The 16,474-nt window shown below is 49.7% G+C and overlaps 1 protein-coding gene across 5 annotated transcripts in view; it reads left to right on the forward strand.

The window, feature by feature from the left end:
* Positions 1-13,952, forward strand: part of HSPG2 (heparan sulfate proteoglycan 2) — a 166,356-nt gene extending 152,404 nt beyond the window's left edge. For all 5 annotated transcript variants that reach the window (XM_027841414.1, XM_027841415.1, XM_027841416.1 and 2 more), the window contains exons 86-101: positions 19-163; positions 612-711; positions 930-1,039; positions 1,541-1,649; positions 2,391-2,489; positions 4,664-4,885; positions 5,230-5,474; positions 7,285-7,456; positions 8,001-8,123; positions 8,481-8,531; positions 9,265-9,340; positions 9,913-9,991; positions 10,706-10,770; positions 10,959-11,042; positions 11,344-11,447; positions 12,119-13,952. In XM_027841414.1, the coding sequence (XP_027697215.1) occupies positions 19-163; positions 612-711; positions 930-1,039; positions 1,541-1,649; positions 2,391-2,489; positions 4,664-4,885; positions 5,230-5,474; positions 7,285-7,456; positions 8,001-8,123; positions 8,481-8,531; positions 9,265-9,340; positions 9,913-9,991; positions 10,706-10,770; positions 10,959-11,042; positions 11,344-11,447; positions 12,119-12,291 (1,957 nt within the window). In that variant the 3' untranslated portion in view covers positions 12,292-13,952. The remainder of the gene's footprint in view (positions 1-18; positions 164-611; positions 712-929; positions 1,040-1,540; positions 1,650-2,390; positions 2,490-4,663; positions 4,886-5,229; positions 5,475-7,284; positions 7,457-8,000; positions 8,124-8,480; positions 8,532-9,264; positions 9,341-9,912; positions 9,992-10,705; positions 10,771-10,958; positions 11,043-11,343; positions 11,448-12,118) is intronic.
* The last annotated feature ends 2,522 nt before the right edge of the window (positions 13,953-16,474 follow it).

A 16,474-nucleotide genomic window follows, 5' to 3' on the forward strand; every position in this document is an offset into this window, starting at 1 on the left:
ACCTCTTGACCTGAGCAGGTTTGACGCTGGGTCTGGCATGGCCACCATTCGCCACCCCACCCCATTGGCACTGGGCCAGTTCCATACGGTGACCCTGCTTCGAAACCTGACCCAGGGTACCCTGATTGTGGGCAACCTGTCCCCAGTCAATGGGACATCCCAGGTGAGGCTCTGAGCCCCTCTCCCCTGACATCTTCCTTTTCTCTGTGATGTCTCAGAACTTCACAGTGCATGCCCTCAGGGAGTCCCCAGGTTGTTGGGAGAGACCACGGTCTGTGTCCTCTGGGAGCACTTGGTGTGAGGGAAGATGATCCAGACACTGCCCCCAGGACCCTTTAGCTCTTTGTAGGCCTTCCAAAGGCTCTTGCCAGGTCTGCCCCAGTTTGGGGTAGGGACACAATTCTCTTTCATATCTTTGCTGCCCTGGGGCATGTCCTAGCATCAAAGGGGGAAACAGTGGGCAAAGGGCCCTGGCCCATCTCCTGATGCAGGTGAGGGCCCAGAACTGGGCAGAGGCCAGGAGCATCCAGAGGAGGGTCTAAGGGTATCCTCAGGGAGCAGGCTTCCCACCACCTCCCCTCAACTCATTGGTCCCTTCACTCACCTTCCAGGGCAAATTCCAAGGCCTGGACCTGAATGAGGAGCTCTACCTGGGCGGCTACCCAGACTACGGCGCCATCCCCAAGTCTGGTCTGAGCAGCGGCTTTATAGGTATGACTCACCTTCCCTCCCCACATCCCAGACCTCTGATGTTCCCCAAGCTGCCTGCCCAAAGAGAAGGTTCTTTTACTCAGCTCTGCCCCATCAGCAAGGGAGGAGCTCCCAGTATATGTGAATGCGGCTGGGCATGTTGGTGGCATAGGGGATCTTCCTGGGTTTAGGCAGAGGCAGGTGCCCTGCCCTGGCCCCAGCATCCACTGCCTCCTCAGGCTGCGTGCGGGAGCTTCGCATCCAGGGTGAAGAAGTGATTTTCCACGATCTCAACCTCACGGCCCATGGCATCTCCCACTGCCCCACTTGCAAGGACAGGCCCTGCCGGGTGATGATGTCATCCCCTCCCTTCCTTTCTCCTGACCCTGGGGGCCCTACAATACCCTTTTACTGGTAGCCCTAATTAACTCCTTCAACTGGCCCATGCCTGGACAGGCCAACTCCTTCCTCCAGGCCCTTTCCTTGGTCACCTTTCCCCACCCTCCCTGCCCCTTCTTCCTTCTCTTCCAAGAGCCTTCTCCTGCCCCTAATGAACCTAGGGATAGAAACCAGGACCCCAGGGCCTTGGTACCACGGGACCACCAGGAGGAGGGAGGTCCTCTAGGACCTAGTGACCATGGCACCAAGGGACCCCCAGGAGGAGAGAGGGCCTCCAGGACCTAGGGACCATGGCACCAAGGGACCCCCAGGAGGAGGGAGGCCTCCAGGACCTAGGGACCTTGGCACCAGGGAATTCCCCAGGAGGAGGGATGGCCTCCATTCCCTCTTCTATGCAGGGGCCAGGGGATCAGGGGCATTGGAGGCCTGACCTACGGGGTCTGCATTGCAGAATGGGGGGTTCTGCCAGGACTCTGAAAGCAGCAGCTACGTGTGCTCCTGTCCCGCTGGCTTCACCGGGAGCCGCTGTGAACACTCACAGGCCTTGCATTGTCACCCAGGTATCTGGCACCCACCAGTCAGTCTGATACGAGGGAGGCAGCCTTTACAGTGGGAAGGGCAAGGGGTTTAACAAGAAGAAATAATCGTTAGCATACATATGACACTAACCTTTGCAAAGTTCTTTACAAATTGTCTCATTTTATCCTTTCCTCTACTGGAAAATGAGAGAAGTGGACTTGACAACCACCTTTAAAGGCCCTTCTAGCCGAGGGTGTGCTAGAGCCAGCTTGAACTGGCTCCCGAGAGCCGGATGTTAAATTTTCCATTTATGCATTTACACATCAGGAATTGGCAAAGGCTTCAGATCAGGACTTTATTTTTTTGTTGATTGTCTCGACTTCAGAAAGTGATGGAGAAAGTGTTAATAATACAGATCAAACTTAAACATGTGTCATGTACACTTTTTTTTCCACAGAGCTAGTTGTTAAACGATTACCAGCATACACCTGCTTCTAGCTCCAAATCTCAGGGATATGAATTCAACAAATATTTATTGGGAATCTGTCACCCAATCCCCTTTCTTCCAGTACATACCAACATCACCTCCAGTTTCTACCACCTGCCACATCCTCCATCCCTGAACCTATGTGACACCCTGGGACCAACTGCCTCAGTGTCCTCCCTTCTCTCAATGCATGGAAAGAGAGCAGGTTTTCTTGGCCCAGATGATGCCCAGCCATTTTCTCCCTCCCCCTTCCCATTCTTAACCCTCACCTGCCCTCTCCTTTCTTCTTCCTCAGAGGCCTGTGGACCCGATGCCACCTGTGTGAACCGCCCAGATGGCCGGGGCTACTCTTGCCGCTGTCACTTGGGCCGCTTTGGGGAGAAGTGCATGGAAGGTAAGTGATGCCAGCCCTCATCACAAAATGGGGACAAGGGACAGGGGGAGAGAGGAGGAAAAGAGGCAGAGGCAGAGATGGAAGAAGAAAGAAAGGGAACATGTGTGCTGATCAGGAGACCTAAAATAAAAATTTTTTTAAAGCACAGAGACTTTTTTTCAAATTTAATTTTGTTTCAATTCCATATTCTGTCCCTCCCATCTTCCTCTCCTCCACCCGTTGAAAAAGCAAATGGAAAAAATTACAAATATATAATCATGGAAAACAAATTCTCATATTAGCCATGTTCAAAAAAAGGAAAGAAGAGAAAATAAGCTTCAATCTACACTGAGTCCATCATTTCTCCATCTGGAAGTGGATTACATTTTATATCCTGAGTCCTTTGGGGTCGTGGTTGGTCATTGTATTGATCAGAGTTACTAAATCTTTCAATCATTATATTATTGTAGTTACAATTTAAACTGTTCTCCTGGTTCTGCTCACTTCATTCTGCATCAGTTCATAGAAATCTTCCCAGGTTTCTCTGATACCATCCTCTGTTTCCTATAGCACAATGGCATTCTGTTGCATTCATATACCACAACTTATTTAACCATTCCCCAATTGATGAGTATCTCTTCTGTTTCCAATTCTTTTCCACCACAAAAAGAGCTACTATAATTTTTAATTTTTTTTTTTTTTTTACATATGGGTCCTCTTCCTTTTTCTTTGATCTCTTTGGGATACAGACTTAGTAGTGGTATATATAGGTAGTGTATCTATTTTCCCATATCCTCTCCAGCATTTGTCATTTTCCTTTTTTTGTCATCTTAGTCAGTCTAATGGGTGCGAGATGGTACCTGAGAGCTTTAATTTATATTTCTCTAATAAGTAGTGATTGGGAACATATTTTCATATAGTTATTGAAACCTTCGATTTCTTCTTCTGAAAACTGCCTAATTCATATCCTTTGACCATTTATCAATTGTGGAATGGAGCTTATTCTTATAGATTTGGCTCAGTTCCTCATATATTTTAGAAATGAGACCTTTATCAGAGAAATTTGCTGCAAAGTTTTCCCATTTTCTTGCTTTTCTTCTCATTTTAGTTGCATTGGTTTTATTTGTGCAAAAACTTTAAAATTTTATTTAATCAAAATTATCAATTTTGTCTTTTGTGATCCTCTCTATCTTTTATTTAGTCATGAATTCTTTATCCATAGATCTGATGGGTAATTTCTTCTCTGCTCCAGTAATTTATTTAGGCTATTCCCCCTTAATGTTTAAATCATCCACTCATTTTGAGCTTATCTTGGTGTATGGTGGGAGGTGTTGGTCTGTGCCTGACAGACTGCTTTCCAGATTTCCCAACATTTTTTATTGAATTGAACTGAGTTCTTGCCCAAAAGCTTGGATATTTGGGTTTATCAAACACCAGGTTACTGTGCTTATTTGCTTCTGTATACTGTGTACGTAATCTTTTTCACTGCCAACCTATTTCTTTTTTTTTAATTTCTTTTTTTTTTTATTAAGGCAATTGGGGTTAAGTGACTTGCCCAGGGTCACACAGCTAGTAAGTGTCAAGTGTTTGGTCTGAGGCCAGATTTAAACCCAGGTCCTCCTGACTTCAGGGCCGGTGCTCTATCCACTGCACCATCTAGCTGCCCCAAACCTCTCTATTTCTTACCTATGATCAAATTGCTTTGATAATTACAGCTTTGTAGTATTAGTTTGAAATCTGATGCTGCTAGGTTCCCTTCCTTCTCATTTTTTTTCATTGATTCTCTTGATATTCTTGACCTTTTGTTCCTCCAGATGAATTTTGTTATTAGTTTTTATAGCTCTATAAAGTAGTTTTTTGGTAGTTTGATTGGTATGGCACTGAATAAGTAAATTAATTTAGGTAGTATGGTCATTTTTATTATATGGGCTCAGCCTACCCATGAGCAATTAATATTTTTCTAATTATTTAGATCTATTTTTTATTTTTGCGAAGAATATTTTGTAATTGTGTTCATATAGTTCCTGTGTGTCTTGGCAGGTTATAATTTTATATTGTCTGTAGTTGTTTTAAATGGAATTTCTCTTTCTATCTCTTCCTGCTGAGCTTTGTTGGTGATATAAGAAATGCTGATGATGTGTATGGGTTTATTTTATATTCTGCAACTTTGCTGAAGTTGTTCGTTGTTGCTGCAGGTGTGACAGTGACTACACCAGCCTTGTCAGGTGCCGGTTCATACCTGGCATTACCTGCCCTCACCAACACCCACCACGAGCTACGCCTAGACCTTGAGTTCAAGCCGCTGGCTCCTGAGGGACTCCTGCTCTTTAGTGGTGGGAAGGGAGCACCTGTTGAAGACTTTGTGTCCTTGGCAATGTCTGGTGGGCATTTGGAATTCCGCTATGAGCTGGGTTCAGGTGATTACCACGTGGATATGGGGGGGTAGGGATCATGGACCAGGCACTCATCTTGGGCAATGAATGATAGGGAGATGGATGTCTAAGTCCCTGCTACCTCTGATAGGTGACCGGATCTGGGTGCCAGTCTTGGTTCCCTAAGCTGGGCTAATGAATGGGCATGCCCTGCCATGACCTGGGCAGCTGGAATGACTGCTCTAGAGAACCTTTCCTGTGCCAAACTGAGCACCGGTCTGAAATACTAGGGGACTGCCAAGCCATAGTGCTAGAATATGGTCTTAGTGGGCCCTTTCCCCAAGAACCAGGCCAGAACTAAGCCTGCCTTTTCCTGATGTACATTATAGGGACAGCAGTGCTCCGGAGCCCCCAACCTTTGACCCTCGGCCACTGGCACCATGTGTCTGCAGAGCGGCTCAATAAAGATGGCAGCCTCCGAGTAAATGGTGGGCGCCCAGTGCAGCGATCCTCCCCCGGCAAAAGCCAAGGGCTCAACCTGCACACTCTTCTCTACCTGGGTGGCGTGGAGCCTTCGGTGGCCGTGCCACCTGCTGCCAATGTCAGTGCCCACTTCCACGGCTGCATCGGTGAGGTGAGCCTTCCAACTGCCAGCCCCGGCCTTCTACTTCTGCCACTCTGGAGCCCCAACATGCGGTCCCTTCTTGGCTCTGCCAAGCTATGTAACAATAGGCAAGTCACTTCATTTCTCCTCTGTAGGATGGAAATAATTACACTTGCAACACCCTTTGTCACAAAGTTACCACGATTCTCAAATGAGATGGTCTATTCAGATTGCCTTGCAAACTTCAAAGCAGGATTGAAAGGGCAGCTGTTACAGTCACCGTTACTATTATCACTGTTATTATTACTGTTATACTCTCCAGGAATTGTGTCCTCATCATTCTGACTCTTAAGCTCTAAGAGGCAGTTTCCCCATCTGTAAAATAGAGTCACTGGTACTCTCTGATAGTAATAGCTGCCCCCACCCCCAAAAAAATTTTTTTTTAACTTTAAAAAAAATTTAAATAAAAAAATAATAGCTGCCAACATTTCTATACTACTGTAAGATTTTCGAAGCACTTTATGTCCTTTGAACCTCAGGGTAAGCCTGTGATGCAAGATTTATTATTATTCCCATTTCACAGATGAGGAAACTGAGGCCGAAGGAGATTTAAATGACTTGCCCATGGTCAAATAGCAACTAGGTGTCTGAAGCAAGATTTGAACTTAGGTCTTCCTGACTCCCAAGTCCAGTGCTAGCAGGCTATAACCTGTTCTACAATATGACTTTATTATTTTACAGGGTTCTGAGCCTCAGTTTTCTCATCTGTAAAATGGGACTGACAATGATAACAGTATTTCCTTCATAGGGCTGTTGTAGTAAAAGAACTTTGTTAACTTTGAAGCACTATGAAAATGGGAGTTGCTGTTATTGTTTTTTTGTTTTGTTTTGTTTTTAGGGGTTAAGTGACTTGCCCATGGTCACACAGCTAGTAAGTGTCAAGTGTTTGGTCTGAGGCTGGATTTGAACTCAGGTCCTCCTGACTTCAGGGCCAGTGCTCTATCCACTGTGTCACCTAGCTGCCCCTGCTGTTATTGTTAATCAGTGAATAAACAAGTATTTATTAAGTACCTACTATGTGCCAGGCACTGGGGATAGAAAGACAGAGAGGATTAAAAACAGTCTTTACCCTTAAGGAGTGTATATACACTTGAGGGGGTGATGATGGTTGGAGGGAGAACACGTGGATAAATCTCAGCACATACAAAATCATTGTGAGGTAATTAGAGAGGGCAGGCCGTAGCAGCTAGAGATCAGGAAGAGTTTCACGGAGGAGGTGGTACTTGAGCTGAGTCTTAAAGAAAGCATAGGACTGCAAGGTGAGGAGGGAGTGCATTCCAGGCAGGGAGCACAGCTGGAGCAAAAGCTTCGAGATGGGAAATGGGTAGGGAGGAATAGCAGCAAGAAAGCCAGTGTGGACAGACCACAGAATGTGGGATGGGGAGGAGAATGAATAAAGTTGAGGATGTAGGTTGGGGCCAAATGGTGAGAGGCTTGAGAAGCCAAAGGGAAGGGATAGATTCGATAATAAAAGTTCTGGGCAGGGCCTGTGTCTTGTGCATCACACTGAGATCTGTCCCTTCAAAGGCAGGGATTATCTCCTCCTTGCTTGTCCCCTGACTCCTTGACCTGCCTCAAACCTAGTCAGGATTCTGGGAGAAAGTGGGGATATGGGGAAGGGAGAGCATCTCCCTGGAACTCCGGCCTCCAACCCACCAGGCCAGAGGAGATGAGGTCAGGCCGTCAGGCCCTGGTCCACATCTCTGGCCTTCAGGGGCCCTCCACTCTTCTCCTTGTCTCTGGTAACCCAAGCATTCGCTTCTGCCTTCTTTGGCCCCAGGTGTCGGTCAATGGGAAGCGGCTGGACATGACCTACAGCTTCCTGGGCAGCCACGGTGTAGGCCAGTGCTACGACAGCTCTCCTTGTGAGCGCCAGCCCTGCCAGAATGGTGCCACCTGCATGCCAGCTGGCGAGTATGAGTTCCAGTGCCTGTGCCGTGATGGTTTCAAAGGTGCGTGAGTGCCCCCTGGGGAGGGTCTCCTTGGGCAGGGGGGAAATGGGGCAGAGGGAGGAAAGGGAGGCAGTGGGTGTTTCCTGCAGATGGTCTCTCACTGGGAGGGGAAGGAAAGGGAGGAGAGTAGGTGGGTACTCCCTGAAAATCCCATGACCCAGAGCTGGTGTGCTGAAGGGAAAGGAAGGCTGTACATGAAGCCCGATGACCTGGGTTCCAGTCCCAGCTTGCACACTTTTAAGATAAAAGGATTTAGACCTAGAAAGGGCTCGGGGTCATTTGCTCAGGTTCCTTCCCTTTACAGACGAGATACTTGTCCTACATCACCCAGACAGTCGAAAAGCCAGGATTCAAACCCAGTCAGATTTAGGGTCTGACTCGTGACTGAGTGAATGTGGGCAAATAACAGCCTCTCTGAGCCCCAGATGCCCCTTGTGTGAAATAGTAATAACACTGCTTGTACTCCTCTTCTCTGCATGCTGCAAATCACTTGAGAAATGAGTACTATGATGCCAAATGCCAATCAGTGCCCTTTTCCCCTCAGGAGACCACTGTGAACATGCAGAGAATCCTTGCCTACTGCCAGAGCCCTGCCTTCATGGTGGTACCTGCCAGGGCGCTCGCTGCCTCTGCCCACCTGGATTCACTGGTCCTAGATGTCAAAAAAGTAACCCACTCCTCCTTCCCCTTGCCCCTGCCCCCAGGCCCTTCTTCTGCCCTTGGCTCATTATCTGAGGCTGCCACAGCAGAGAGAATGCTGCAAGAATGCTGCAGGGGGGGCGGTTGGAATCAGAAAACCTGGATTTTAGAACTGGTACAGCTGTGGGATCTTAAGAAGTCACCTTCCCTCTCTGGGCCTTGGTTTTCACTTCTGAAAATGAGAGAGCTGGCCTAGAGTAGTCTAAAGTCTATTCTAGCTACAGCATTTGGAGAGCCTTTTTGGCTTTGGGCCCCCAGTCTAGGCTCAGCATGGACAAACGCTGAGTGCCTGACTGATGACCAGGCCCTGCTCCCTTTCCCACAGGCCGAGGCCCTCCTGAAGCTGACTGGCACCTAGAGGGCAGTGGAGGCAATGGTGCGTATTCCCACAGGACAACCAACCTGAGCTGCTCTAGGACAAGGGAGAGAACAAGGAGCTGGTTCCCTCCTCCATCCACTCTTCCTGGGCTTTTCTGTCCCTTTCCTCTGAACATTTCTCATCCTTAGTTCTTATCTCTGATCTCAGGGATTCCTTTCCCTCACCCCCCAACCGAGGAATAACCAGTTGAGTAGGCAGATATGCCTGAGCACAGACTATTCAGTTCAGTTCAATTCAAAATCCATCAGAGAAACATGGAGCTTAGCTAAGAAATAGTATCTGCCCTCATGGAGCTTACAGTCTAGACTAGCAAGATGATGGGCACAGACTGTTAAGTGGGTGTATCTCTTAGGTACAAATGATTCAATTCACCAATCATTTAGTCAAACCCTAGTGTACAGAGCCCTGTGGATCCTTGGATCTGGGTTGGGGGTGACAAAAGGAAGGCAGCTTATGAAGTTTAGAGGCAGACTATACCAAGTGGGTGGGTCTAATTATGCCTGGACAGACCAGGGCAAGAATGGTTGACCTGAGGCAGTCTAGCCATAGGAAGGATAACAGAAGTTATGGGTGAATCTCTTCCCCTAACCATAGACCCAGAGCCCTTGAAGGTGAGACAGGAAGTCTAGAGAAATAAAAGTGGCATAGGATGACCCTTGCATTCTCGAATTTCTTTTTTTGTTTCATCCATCCATCCATTCATTCATTCATTCCCTTTTTCCCTCCCAAGATGCCCCTGGACAGTATGGAGCCTATTTCCATGATGGTGGTTACCTGTCATTCCCAAGCCGTGTGTTCCCTCGGGGGTAAGACCTCTCTGTACCCTCTTCCCACCCCCACCCTCCCAACATGCACACACAGGGTTCTTGGGAGAAAATCTCACTTTGTAAAGTTTAAGCACTATGGAAGAGGGTGGAGGCTACTCTTGGTATTAGTCTCTGTCTGTGTTCACCATGTGGCATCTCTGGGAGGAGAAAGTGCATCCGAGGAGACCAGAAGTGATGTGAAAGGGGTGTGGGTGGGGTCCCCTCAGTCTCCCTGCCTTGGCAGTGTGGGGTAGTCGGGCATAGTGCAGGGCATCGAGCTCAGATAGAAACAAGGACCACCAAACCATATATGGGCATCCCTGCGGGTGCATAATGACTCCAAAAACCCCATATTTACATTAGCTGTCTTCTGTTGTATTTGACTTTGTTAAGTATTTCTCCATTACATTTTCGTCTGGTTCAGGCCATATTGGTAGTGGACTAGACTTAGAGTCTGAAGACTCAGGCTCAGCTCTCGGTTTCCTCATCCATAAAACAAAGGGGTTGGCCTACAGGGTCTCTAAGGGGCCTTCTAGCTCCAAAGCCAATGAGCCTTTCTTCTCCTTGTCCAGCCTCCCCGACGTTCCAGAGACCATTGAGTTGGAGGTCCGGACCAACACTCCCAATGGCCTCCTGCTCTGGCAGGGCGTGGTGAGCAGAGCTGGGGGGCTCAGGGCTAAGGGAGGCAGCTGGGAGGAGAAAGAACAGGGACTCTGGGAGTCTGGAACCTCAGCCTCTTCTCACCTTCTGTCAATTTTTTATGAAACTTCTGGCAATTCAATTCAATGAAGCATGTATTCCACATTTGCTATGTACAGAGCACTGTACCAGACTTTTGGAAAAAAGCCCTGTGTGCATTGGACTTAGACTCTATTATGGGGATATGATAATTCGGTTCAGCTCCAAAGCATTTATTAAGCACTTTTGGTATACAGAACAGTAGGCTTAGGCACTGGGCAGGGGAGTAGGATAGGGGATATCCCATATGCAAAGAGAACAGGATGGTACAGAGTGCTCTGAGGTCTAAGAGGAGAGAACTAGTGTCATGGAGAAGACAGTGCTGGACTGTGCGTTTTTGGAAAGACCTGGGTTCAGATCCTACCTTGGATTACTATCTGGGGGAAGCCGGGCAAGTTACTCAGTCTCTTTTGATCTTCAGTTACCTCTTCTGCAAGAGGGGAGGGTTGGCTGATCTGGCTCTCAAGGTCCCATCCAAGTCTAAATCTGGTCCTGCAAAAGGACATCACCAGCACAGGGGATGGGGAAGGCTTCCTGGAGGAGGTGGTGTTTGAACTGGGCTGTGACAGATGGGTGGGAGGGAGGATAGTGTGGCCTGGCGAGAGCAGCTGTGGGTTTCCCTGGCAGGAGGCCAAAGAGGAAGGCAAGGACTTCATCAGCCTGGGGCTGCAAGATGGGCATCTAGTCTTCAGGTGAGTCCCCCATCTCCCTGAATGGCGGTCACCCCTCTTTAGTAGGTGCCAGTCTCCCCCCGCCCCCTTCCCTTCTTCCTCCGGCCCCTCTCCCCCAGCCCAGCACTTCTGGGGCTCTCCCAGGGGAGGCAGCAGATTCCTCAGATCTTCTGGCTGACTCTGATGCCCCCTCGGGGCTCTGTGTGCAGTTACCAGCTGGGCAGTGGTGAGGGCCACATCATCTCTGAGGATCCCATCAACGACGGCGAATGGCACAAAGTGACAGCGCTTAGGTAGGATACCAGGCATGGTGGAAGGGAAGGGAAGGGAAGGGGCAGCCTAGCATTTGGCCTGTCTCTGGAAGGGACCACAAGCAAAATGGTGACTGTCTGTCAGATCTGAGTTTCCTTGGGTCTCTATACTTTGCTTCCTCACCCCAGGGGCACTGGTGCTGGGAGGGATGATCCTTGGGAAGATTGGAGATTCCACAAAGAAGGGCGAGTCTGGCTTTTGGAGAATGGAGTGGGGCAGAGGGGTTGACCCTGGGGAACTCCCAGGAAAGACAAGTAGGGGCTGATCCCATTATCCCTACAGAGAGGGCAGAAGTGGATCCATCCAGATAGATGGAGAGGAGCTGGTGAGTGGCCAATCTCCAGGACCCAACGTGGCAGTCAACACCAAAGGCAGCATCTACATTGGTAAGACATACCCTTCTCCCTGTCCCCCAGGGGTCATCAAGTGGCAGGTTGGTGGGTGGAATGGGAAAGAGGAATGGGGTAGGGAGACCAGACTTGAGGCCAACTCTTACCAACTGGGCAAGTCATTTAACTTATATGAGACTCAGCTTCCTCTTCTGTAAAATGGGATAAAAACCTAGTGTGATCTGCATCATAGGTGGGGAGGCAATGTTCTTTATTAAAGAGTAACCAATATTATGACTATTATTATCTGTCTGTTCAAAGAGCCCTGAGCCCATGGGGGAGGGACAAGGTAGTCTGATGGGGAGGAAGACTGAAAGAACCATCTTTGGGGCAGCTGGTTCACAGTTCAATGACAGCACAGGAGAAAGAGCACTGGGCTTAGAGTCAGATGTCTTGATGTCAGGGAGAGCTGAGTTCAAATTTCACCAAGGCCTTTAGTAGCCCTAACCTAGGACAAATCACTTTACTATTTCTTCATGAGTAAAATGAAGGGATTAGACAAGGAAGGCCTGCAAGCTACCTCTAGCTCTAAATCTACGGATGATGCCATGACCCTGTCCTCCTCACTGGCAGAGGCCATGGGCCAGGTTCAGGGCTCTGGGATGGGAGTGAGCAGTCAGGAAGGTCTAGTCTATCCACCATGCTGATGAGCCTTCCCTCCCTGACAGGTGGGGCTCCGGATGCAGCGACACTCACTGGGGGCAGGTTTGATGCGGGCATCACAGGCTGCATCAAGAACCTGGTACTGCACTGTGCCAGCCCTGGTGGTCCTCCTCCTCAGCCCCTGGACCTACAGCACCATGTCCAAGCCGGTGCCAACACCCGCCCCTGCCCTTCCTAGGTGCCTATGCAGACTCCTGGGCCACATGCCCCTGGATAGGACAATATTGATGATTATATTATTATTATTATTATTATTATTATTATTTTGTAAGAAACAAAGGCAACCATCATGCTTTGCTGCTACCCGCCTTGGGGCTGGGCTGACCCTGCCCCGTGGGTTGGCGGGGGACAAAGCCACAGGGTGAGGTGGGGTAGGGATGGGCACTGTGGGATGCCAATGTGCACCAGAAAAGCTAGCAGAATCCCTGGAATTTCAGACTGGGCACAGTAAGACCCATACTAGCCAGGTCCTCTGCTGTGCCAGAACCAGATGGCCATGAGATGCCCAGGCAAGGTCTGGTGCCAGGACCCTTCTCCTGTCTGCCCTGCTTTCTGCAGGAAATTCATGCTGCCTGTCTCACCTGGGGTACTGGGGAAAGAAGACCCCCAAATCTCCAGCTGGGCATACAAGGGTATGCTCAGGATGCCCTTCTCCCTTAGCTTCCCTTCCCTTCCATATACTCCACCTCCGACTGCTGAAGGTTTCCCTCTTCTCCCTGGAACCACTGGCTGGCTTTGAGACCTTCTTATTCCCCCACTCTGGGCAGAGAGGAACAGGGGATCCCCACGCCCCTTTCTGCCAACTCTGTGACCAAAGTTGACTCATCTCCCTAGCCTGGCAGATTCTCTTGCCCATCTCCATGCCTTCCCCAGTACCAGCCTGCCATGTTCTCCACACCCCCAGTATTGTTCTACCATGCTTCTTTCCCCCAAACTCAGAACACTGACAAAGCACCTACTATGTGCAAGGCACTGTGCTAAATGCTGAAGGCTCCCTGTCCTCAAGGAATTTAGTCTAGGGGATAAGGAGGAAGCTTTGAGGGGAACGGTGCCAGCCCACCACAGGCCCTCTCTGGCCCCACATTCTGGTCTCCACTGAATTGGTCTGTTGTTACTCAGACCCCCATATGGCCTCCAACCCATGAGTTCCTACAGCTGAGACCTAGCCCACCAATCTTCTCTCTGTGTCGTCAGAGAAACACATCTGGATGGTGGGCTGTCTACACACCCAGCTCAAAAAAGGATTTGTTCAAGGCAAAGCTCAGAAAAGGGAAAATCTATTGAGGCTTCGGCCCTGGCATCCAAGGCCAGCTGAGAGATAGTTGGGCTCCCCTGCAATCAGTCTGGCTGGGGTTAGTGGGAGGATGGGGGGCCGAGGTCGACCATCAGTTGTTACTATGGGGGGAGGCAGGCAGTGCACAGGGAGGAAGAGGTGAATTAGGAGACATCAGGGCACTAGCTGGGGGTGGGCGGGGGAATGCCAAGAGCTTGAGGTTGGTGGGAAGGAGGTGAGAGAACTGGGACCTGGGCTTCAATTCCCCTCAACCCCCCCATCAAATCTAAAGGGGAGTTTAGGAGGCCCAGTGTGGAAAAGATGTCTCCTCTTGTCCTAGTTAGGCATGAAGAAATGAAGCCAAGGTCATCTCTCTTGGTCTTCCCTCCACCTCTGGAGCCTGGCACCCCACAAACCTATCTCGGGTCCTTCCTGTTGGCTGCCCTCAGGCAATGTGGGCCTGAGGGATGAACAAGCCAGGTCCCTGGCCTGCAGTGAGGGTAGGGATGGGGAGGGAGGCTCCTCCTGTGGTCTTTGTCTTTCTTCAATAAAAGGTGCTACCCCCAGTCAGGTGCCTGCTTTTCTATCTAGGGCTCAAGCTATCCATCCAGTGGGAAGAGCCGAGTTCCAATGAATTAACCTATGTAAAGCACTTTGCAGACCTAAAAGGGCTATATAAATGCTAGCCATTTGATGATGATGATGATGATGGGACAGGGGAGTGGTACCAGCAACATCTTGAGACAGAACTCACAACATTTGATTGGAGTGTAATCTGGGGACTCTAGGTAGGTCCCCCTCGAGGCCAGAGCTGTAGGGAGAGCCCTGGTAACGCTGGCCCCTGCCCCCCAGCTTGGCCAACCTGCTCAGCTGCCACCCCCTGAGGGGCAACCTGGCCTGAGCAGAGGCAGCCAGGCAGACCTAAGGGGCAGCAGGTGGTGTAGATGGAACTGTAGCTGGGGAGCACTTTGGATGCCCTGGTCCTGGCAAGGGTCCAGCCTGGAGAGCAGCAGCACCACCACCAAAGTAGGCCTGCCACGGCCCCCCCAGAGCCCAGCAGCACCAAGGATGCCAGCAGAGTCCTTGGCGACCTTTGCCCTAGGGAGTGAGAGACATCTCCTCAGGCCCTGTTGAAGCCCCTGACTACACCATCCCCCATTTTTTCATTCCAGGATGAGAAAGAGGCCCAGGAGAGTCAGGTAAAGAATCACCTGACTTCGAATCAAGAGAGTAGGGGTATATCTTACTAGCTTTGGGAGCTTAGACAAATCACTTAAAACTCTCAACCTTGAGTTCCTCATCTGTCAAGCTGGGCTCATCTGACCTGCTGGGGTGATTGTAGGGAAACGCTTCCCAATCTCACAGCTCTTTGGAAATGGGAGCAGGTATGAGCAGGGGGGTCCCTGGTTTCTCTGGCCAAGGACTAGGTAGAAGGTGGGCAAAGACCAAGAAGAGTCTGGCTGGCTACCTGTGGCTGATCTGTCCTGGAGGGCAGGCCAGCTCTTCTTGGGCTCACTGTCGCCACCACTGCTGCTGCTGGGGTTCAGAGACTCTCGAGTCATCCAGAAGACAGGAGTCGTTGGGTTGGCCATGGTCACAGCTGGAAACACAGCATCTCAGAGCTGGAGAGGACTTCAGGACTCCCAGTCTAACCTGTACCTGATTAGGACCTGCCTGTACAACGTGGCAGACAAGCAGTTATCCGGCCTCCACCTGGAGACCTCCAATGACTGAGAGCTCAGTGCCTCTGAGGAGGCCCTTCCCACCTCATCCCTTTGTCCTTTCCCATCCATTATTTCATGACCTTCAAGATGGCCCTGTGACAGGAGGCAGGGACTATTCTTTTACAGATGTGGAAACAGAAGCCCAAAGAATGTAGGCTTAGCAAGTGCATAAATAACTGAATTGGAGTAAACAACACCATCAGGGCTCCTGACTCCCCTATGGACAGACGTGGTTCTTTACCCAGTTCCCAGCCTGTAGCTGGCACCAGACTATGAGGGACCTGAAGGCTGGGCGAGTCAATGTTTTGTCACCTCGGGGCCAGCCTTGATAGCTGAGCCTTGCCCCAACCAGTACTTAATAATGTGCATGAGCTGTGTTGAATTCCCACATCCAGAATCCTCTAGTAAGAAGGGGCCTCTTGAAGCCATCTTGTCCATTCCCCACTTGCCCCCTCCCTAAAGCTGATGGATAGTGGTGGTTGTTTCCTCCCAGGCAAGGGGAGGCTTTAGGCTAAAATGAAAAAGCCACGGGATTTAATGTCAGGACTAGAATTCAATTCCCAGGTCCAAGGCTACTTATTACCTTGGTGACCTCATTCACATCACCCTCCTGGGCCTAAGTTTCCCCATATGGGGAGTGGCAATATTCATTCATTTGGGGACCCCGGGCCTGAAATGTCCTTCCTCCTCACTTCTGTCTCTTCAGTCCCTAATTACCTTCAAATTTCAGCGTAAGCTCTGTCCCTCATGAAACCCTTCTCCCCAGCTACCCTAACCCCGCCCCTCAAAAATAAAAAATGACACAGTATCTGTGTGGCAGCTACGTCTCTGTGTATGCCCAGTCTCCTCTGGGTAGAGTGGAGTCTCCTTGAGGGCAGGGACTTTCACCTTTGTCTATCTCCACAATCCAGCACTGGGCTTGGCATATAGTAGGCCCCTCAATAAATGCTTATTAATTGAGTGACTGTGAGCCTTAAAAGACTATGGAAGTGCAGTTGGTGGGGGTCAGAGAGGGCTGGGGCAGGGTTGGGGAAGGAAATGTGCTATGGTAAAAAGTGCTTTGGACCTGGGGGGAGGGGAGAGGTCAGAAGACTTGGATGTGAATCCCAGCTCTTACCTTTAAATAAATGAATGAACAGGGGAGGAGGGAAGCTTTTATTAAGTACTTACTTCATGCCAGGCCCTGTGCTAGATGCTGGGGCTACAAAAAGCTAGGCAGTCCCTGCCCTCAAGAAGGTGATAGTTTAATAATAGAAGACAATAATACATAGAGGATTTATGTTGTGGTCAGGGAAGTTACAGGAATGGCCAATGCAGGCACTGGACAACTGATTGAACCACATTCTTTCCATTTACTGGCTGTG

This window comes from Vombatus ursinus, unplaced genomic scaffold (genome assembly GCF_900497805.2).
Source record: "Vombatus ursinus unplaced genomic scaffold, bare-nosed wombat genome assembly UNPS02014859.1, whole genome shotgun sequence".
Lineage (NCBI taxonomy): Eukaryota > Metazoa > Chordata > Mammalia > Diprotodontia > Vombatidae > Vombatus > Vombatus ursinus.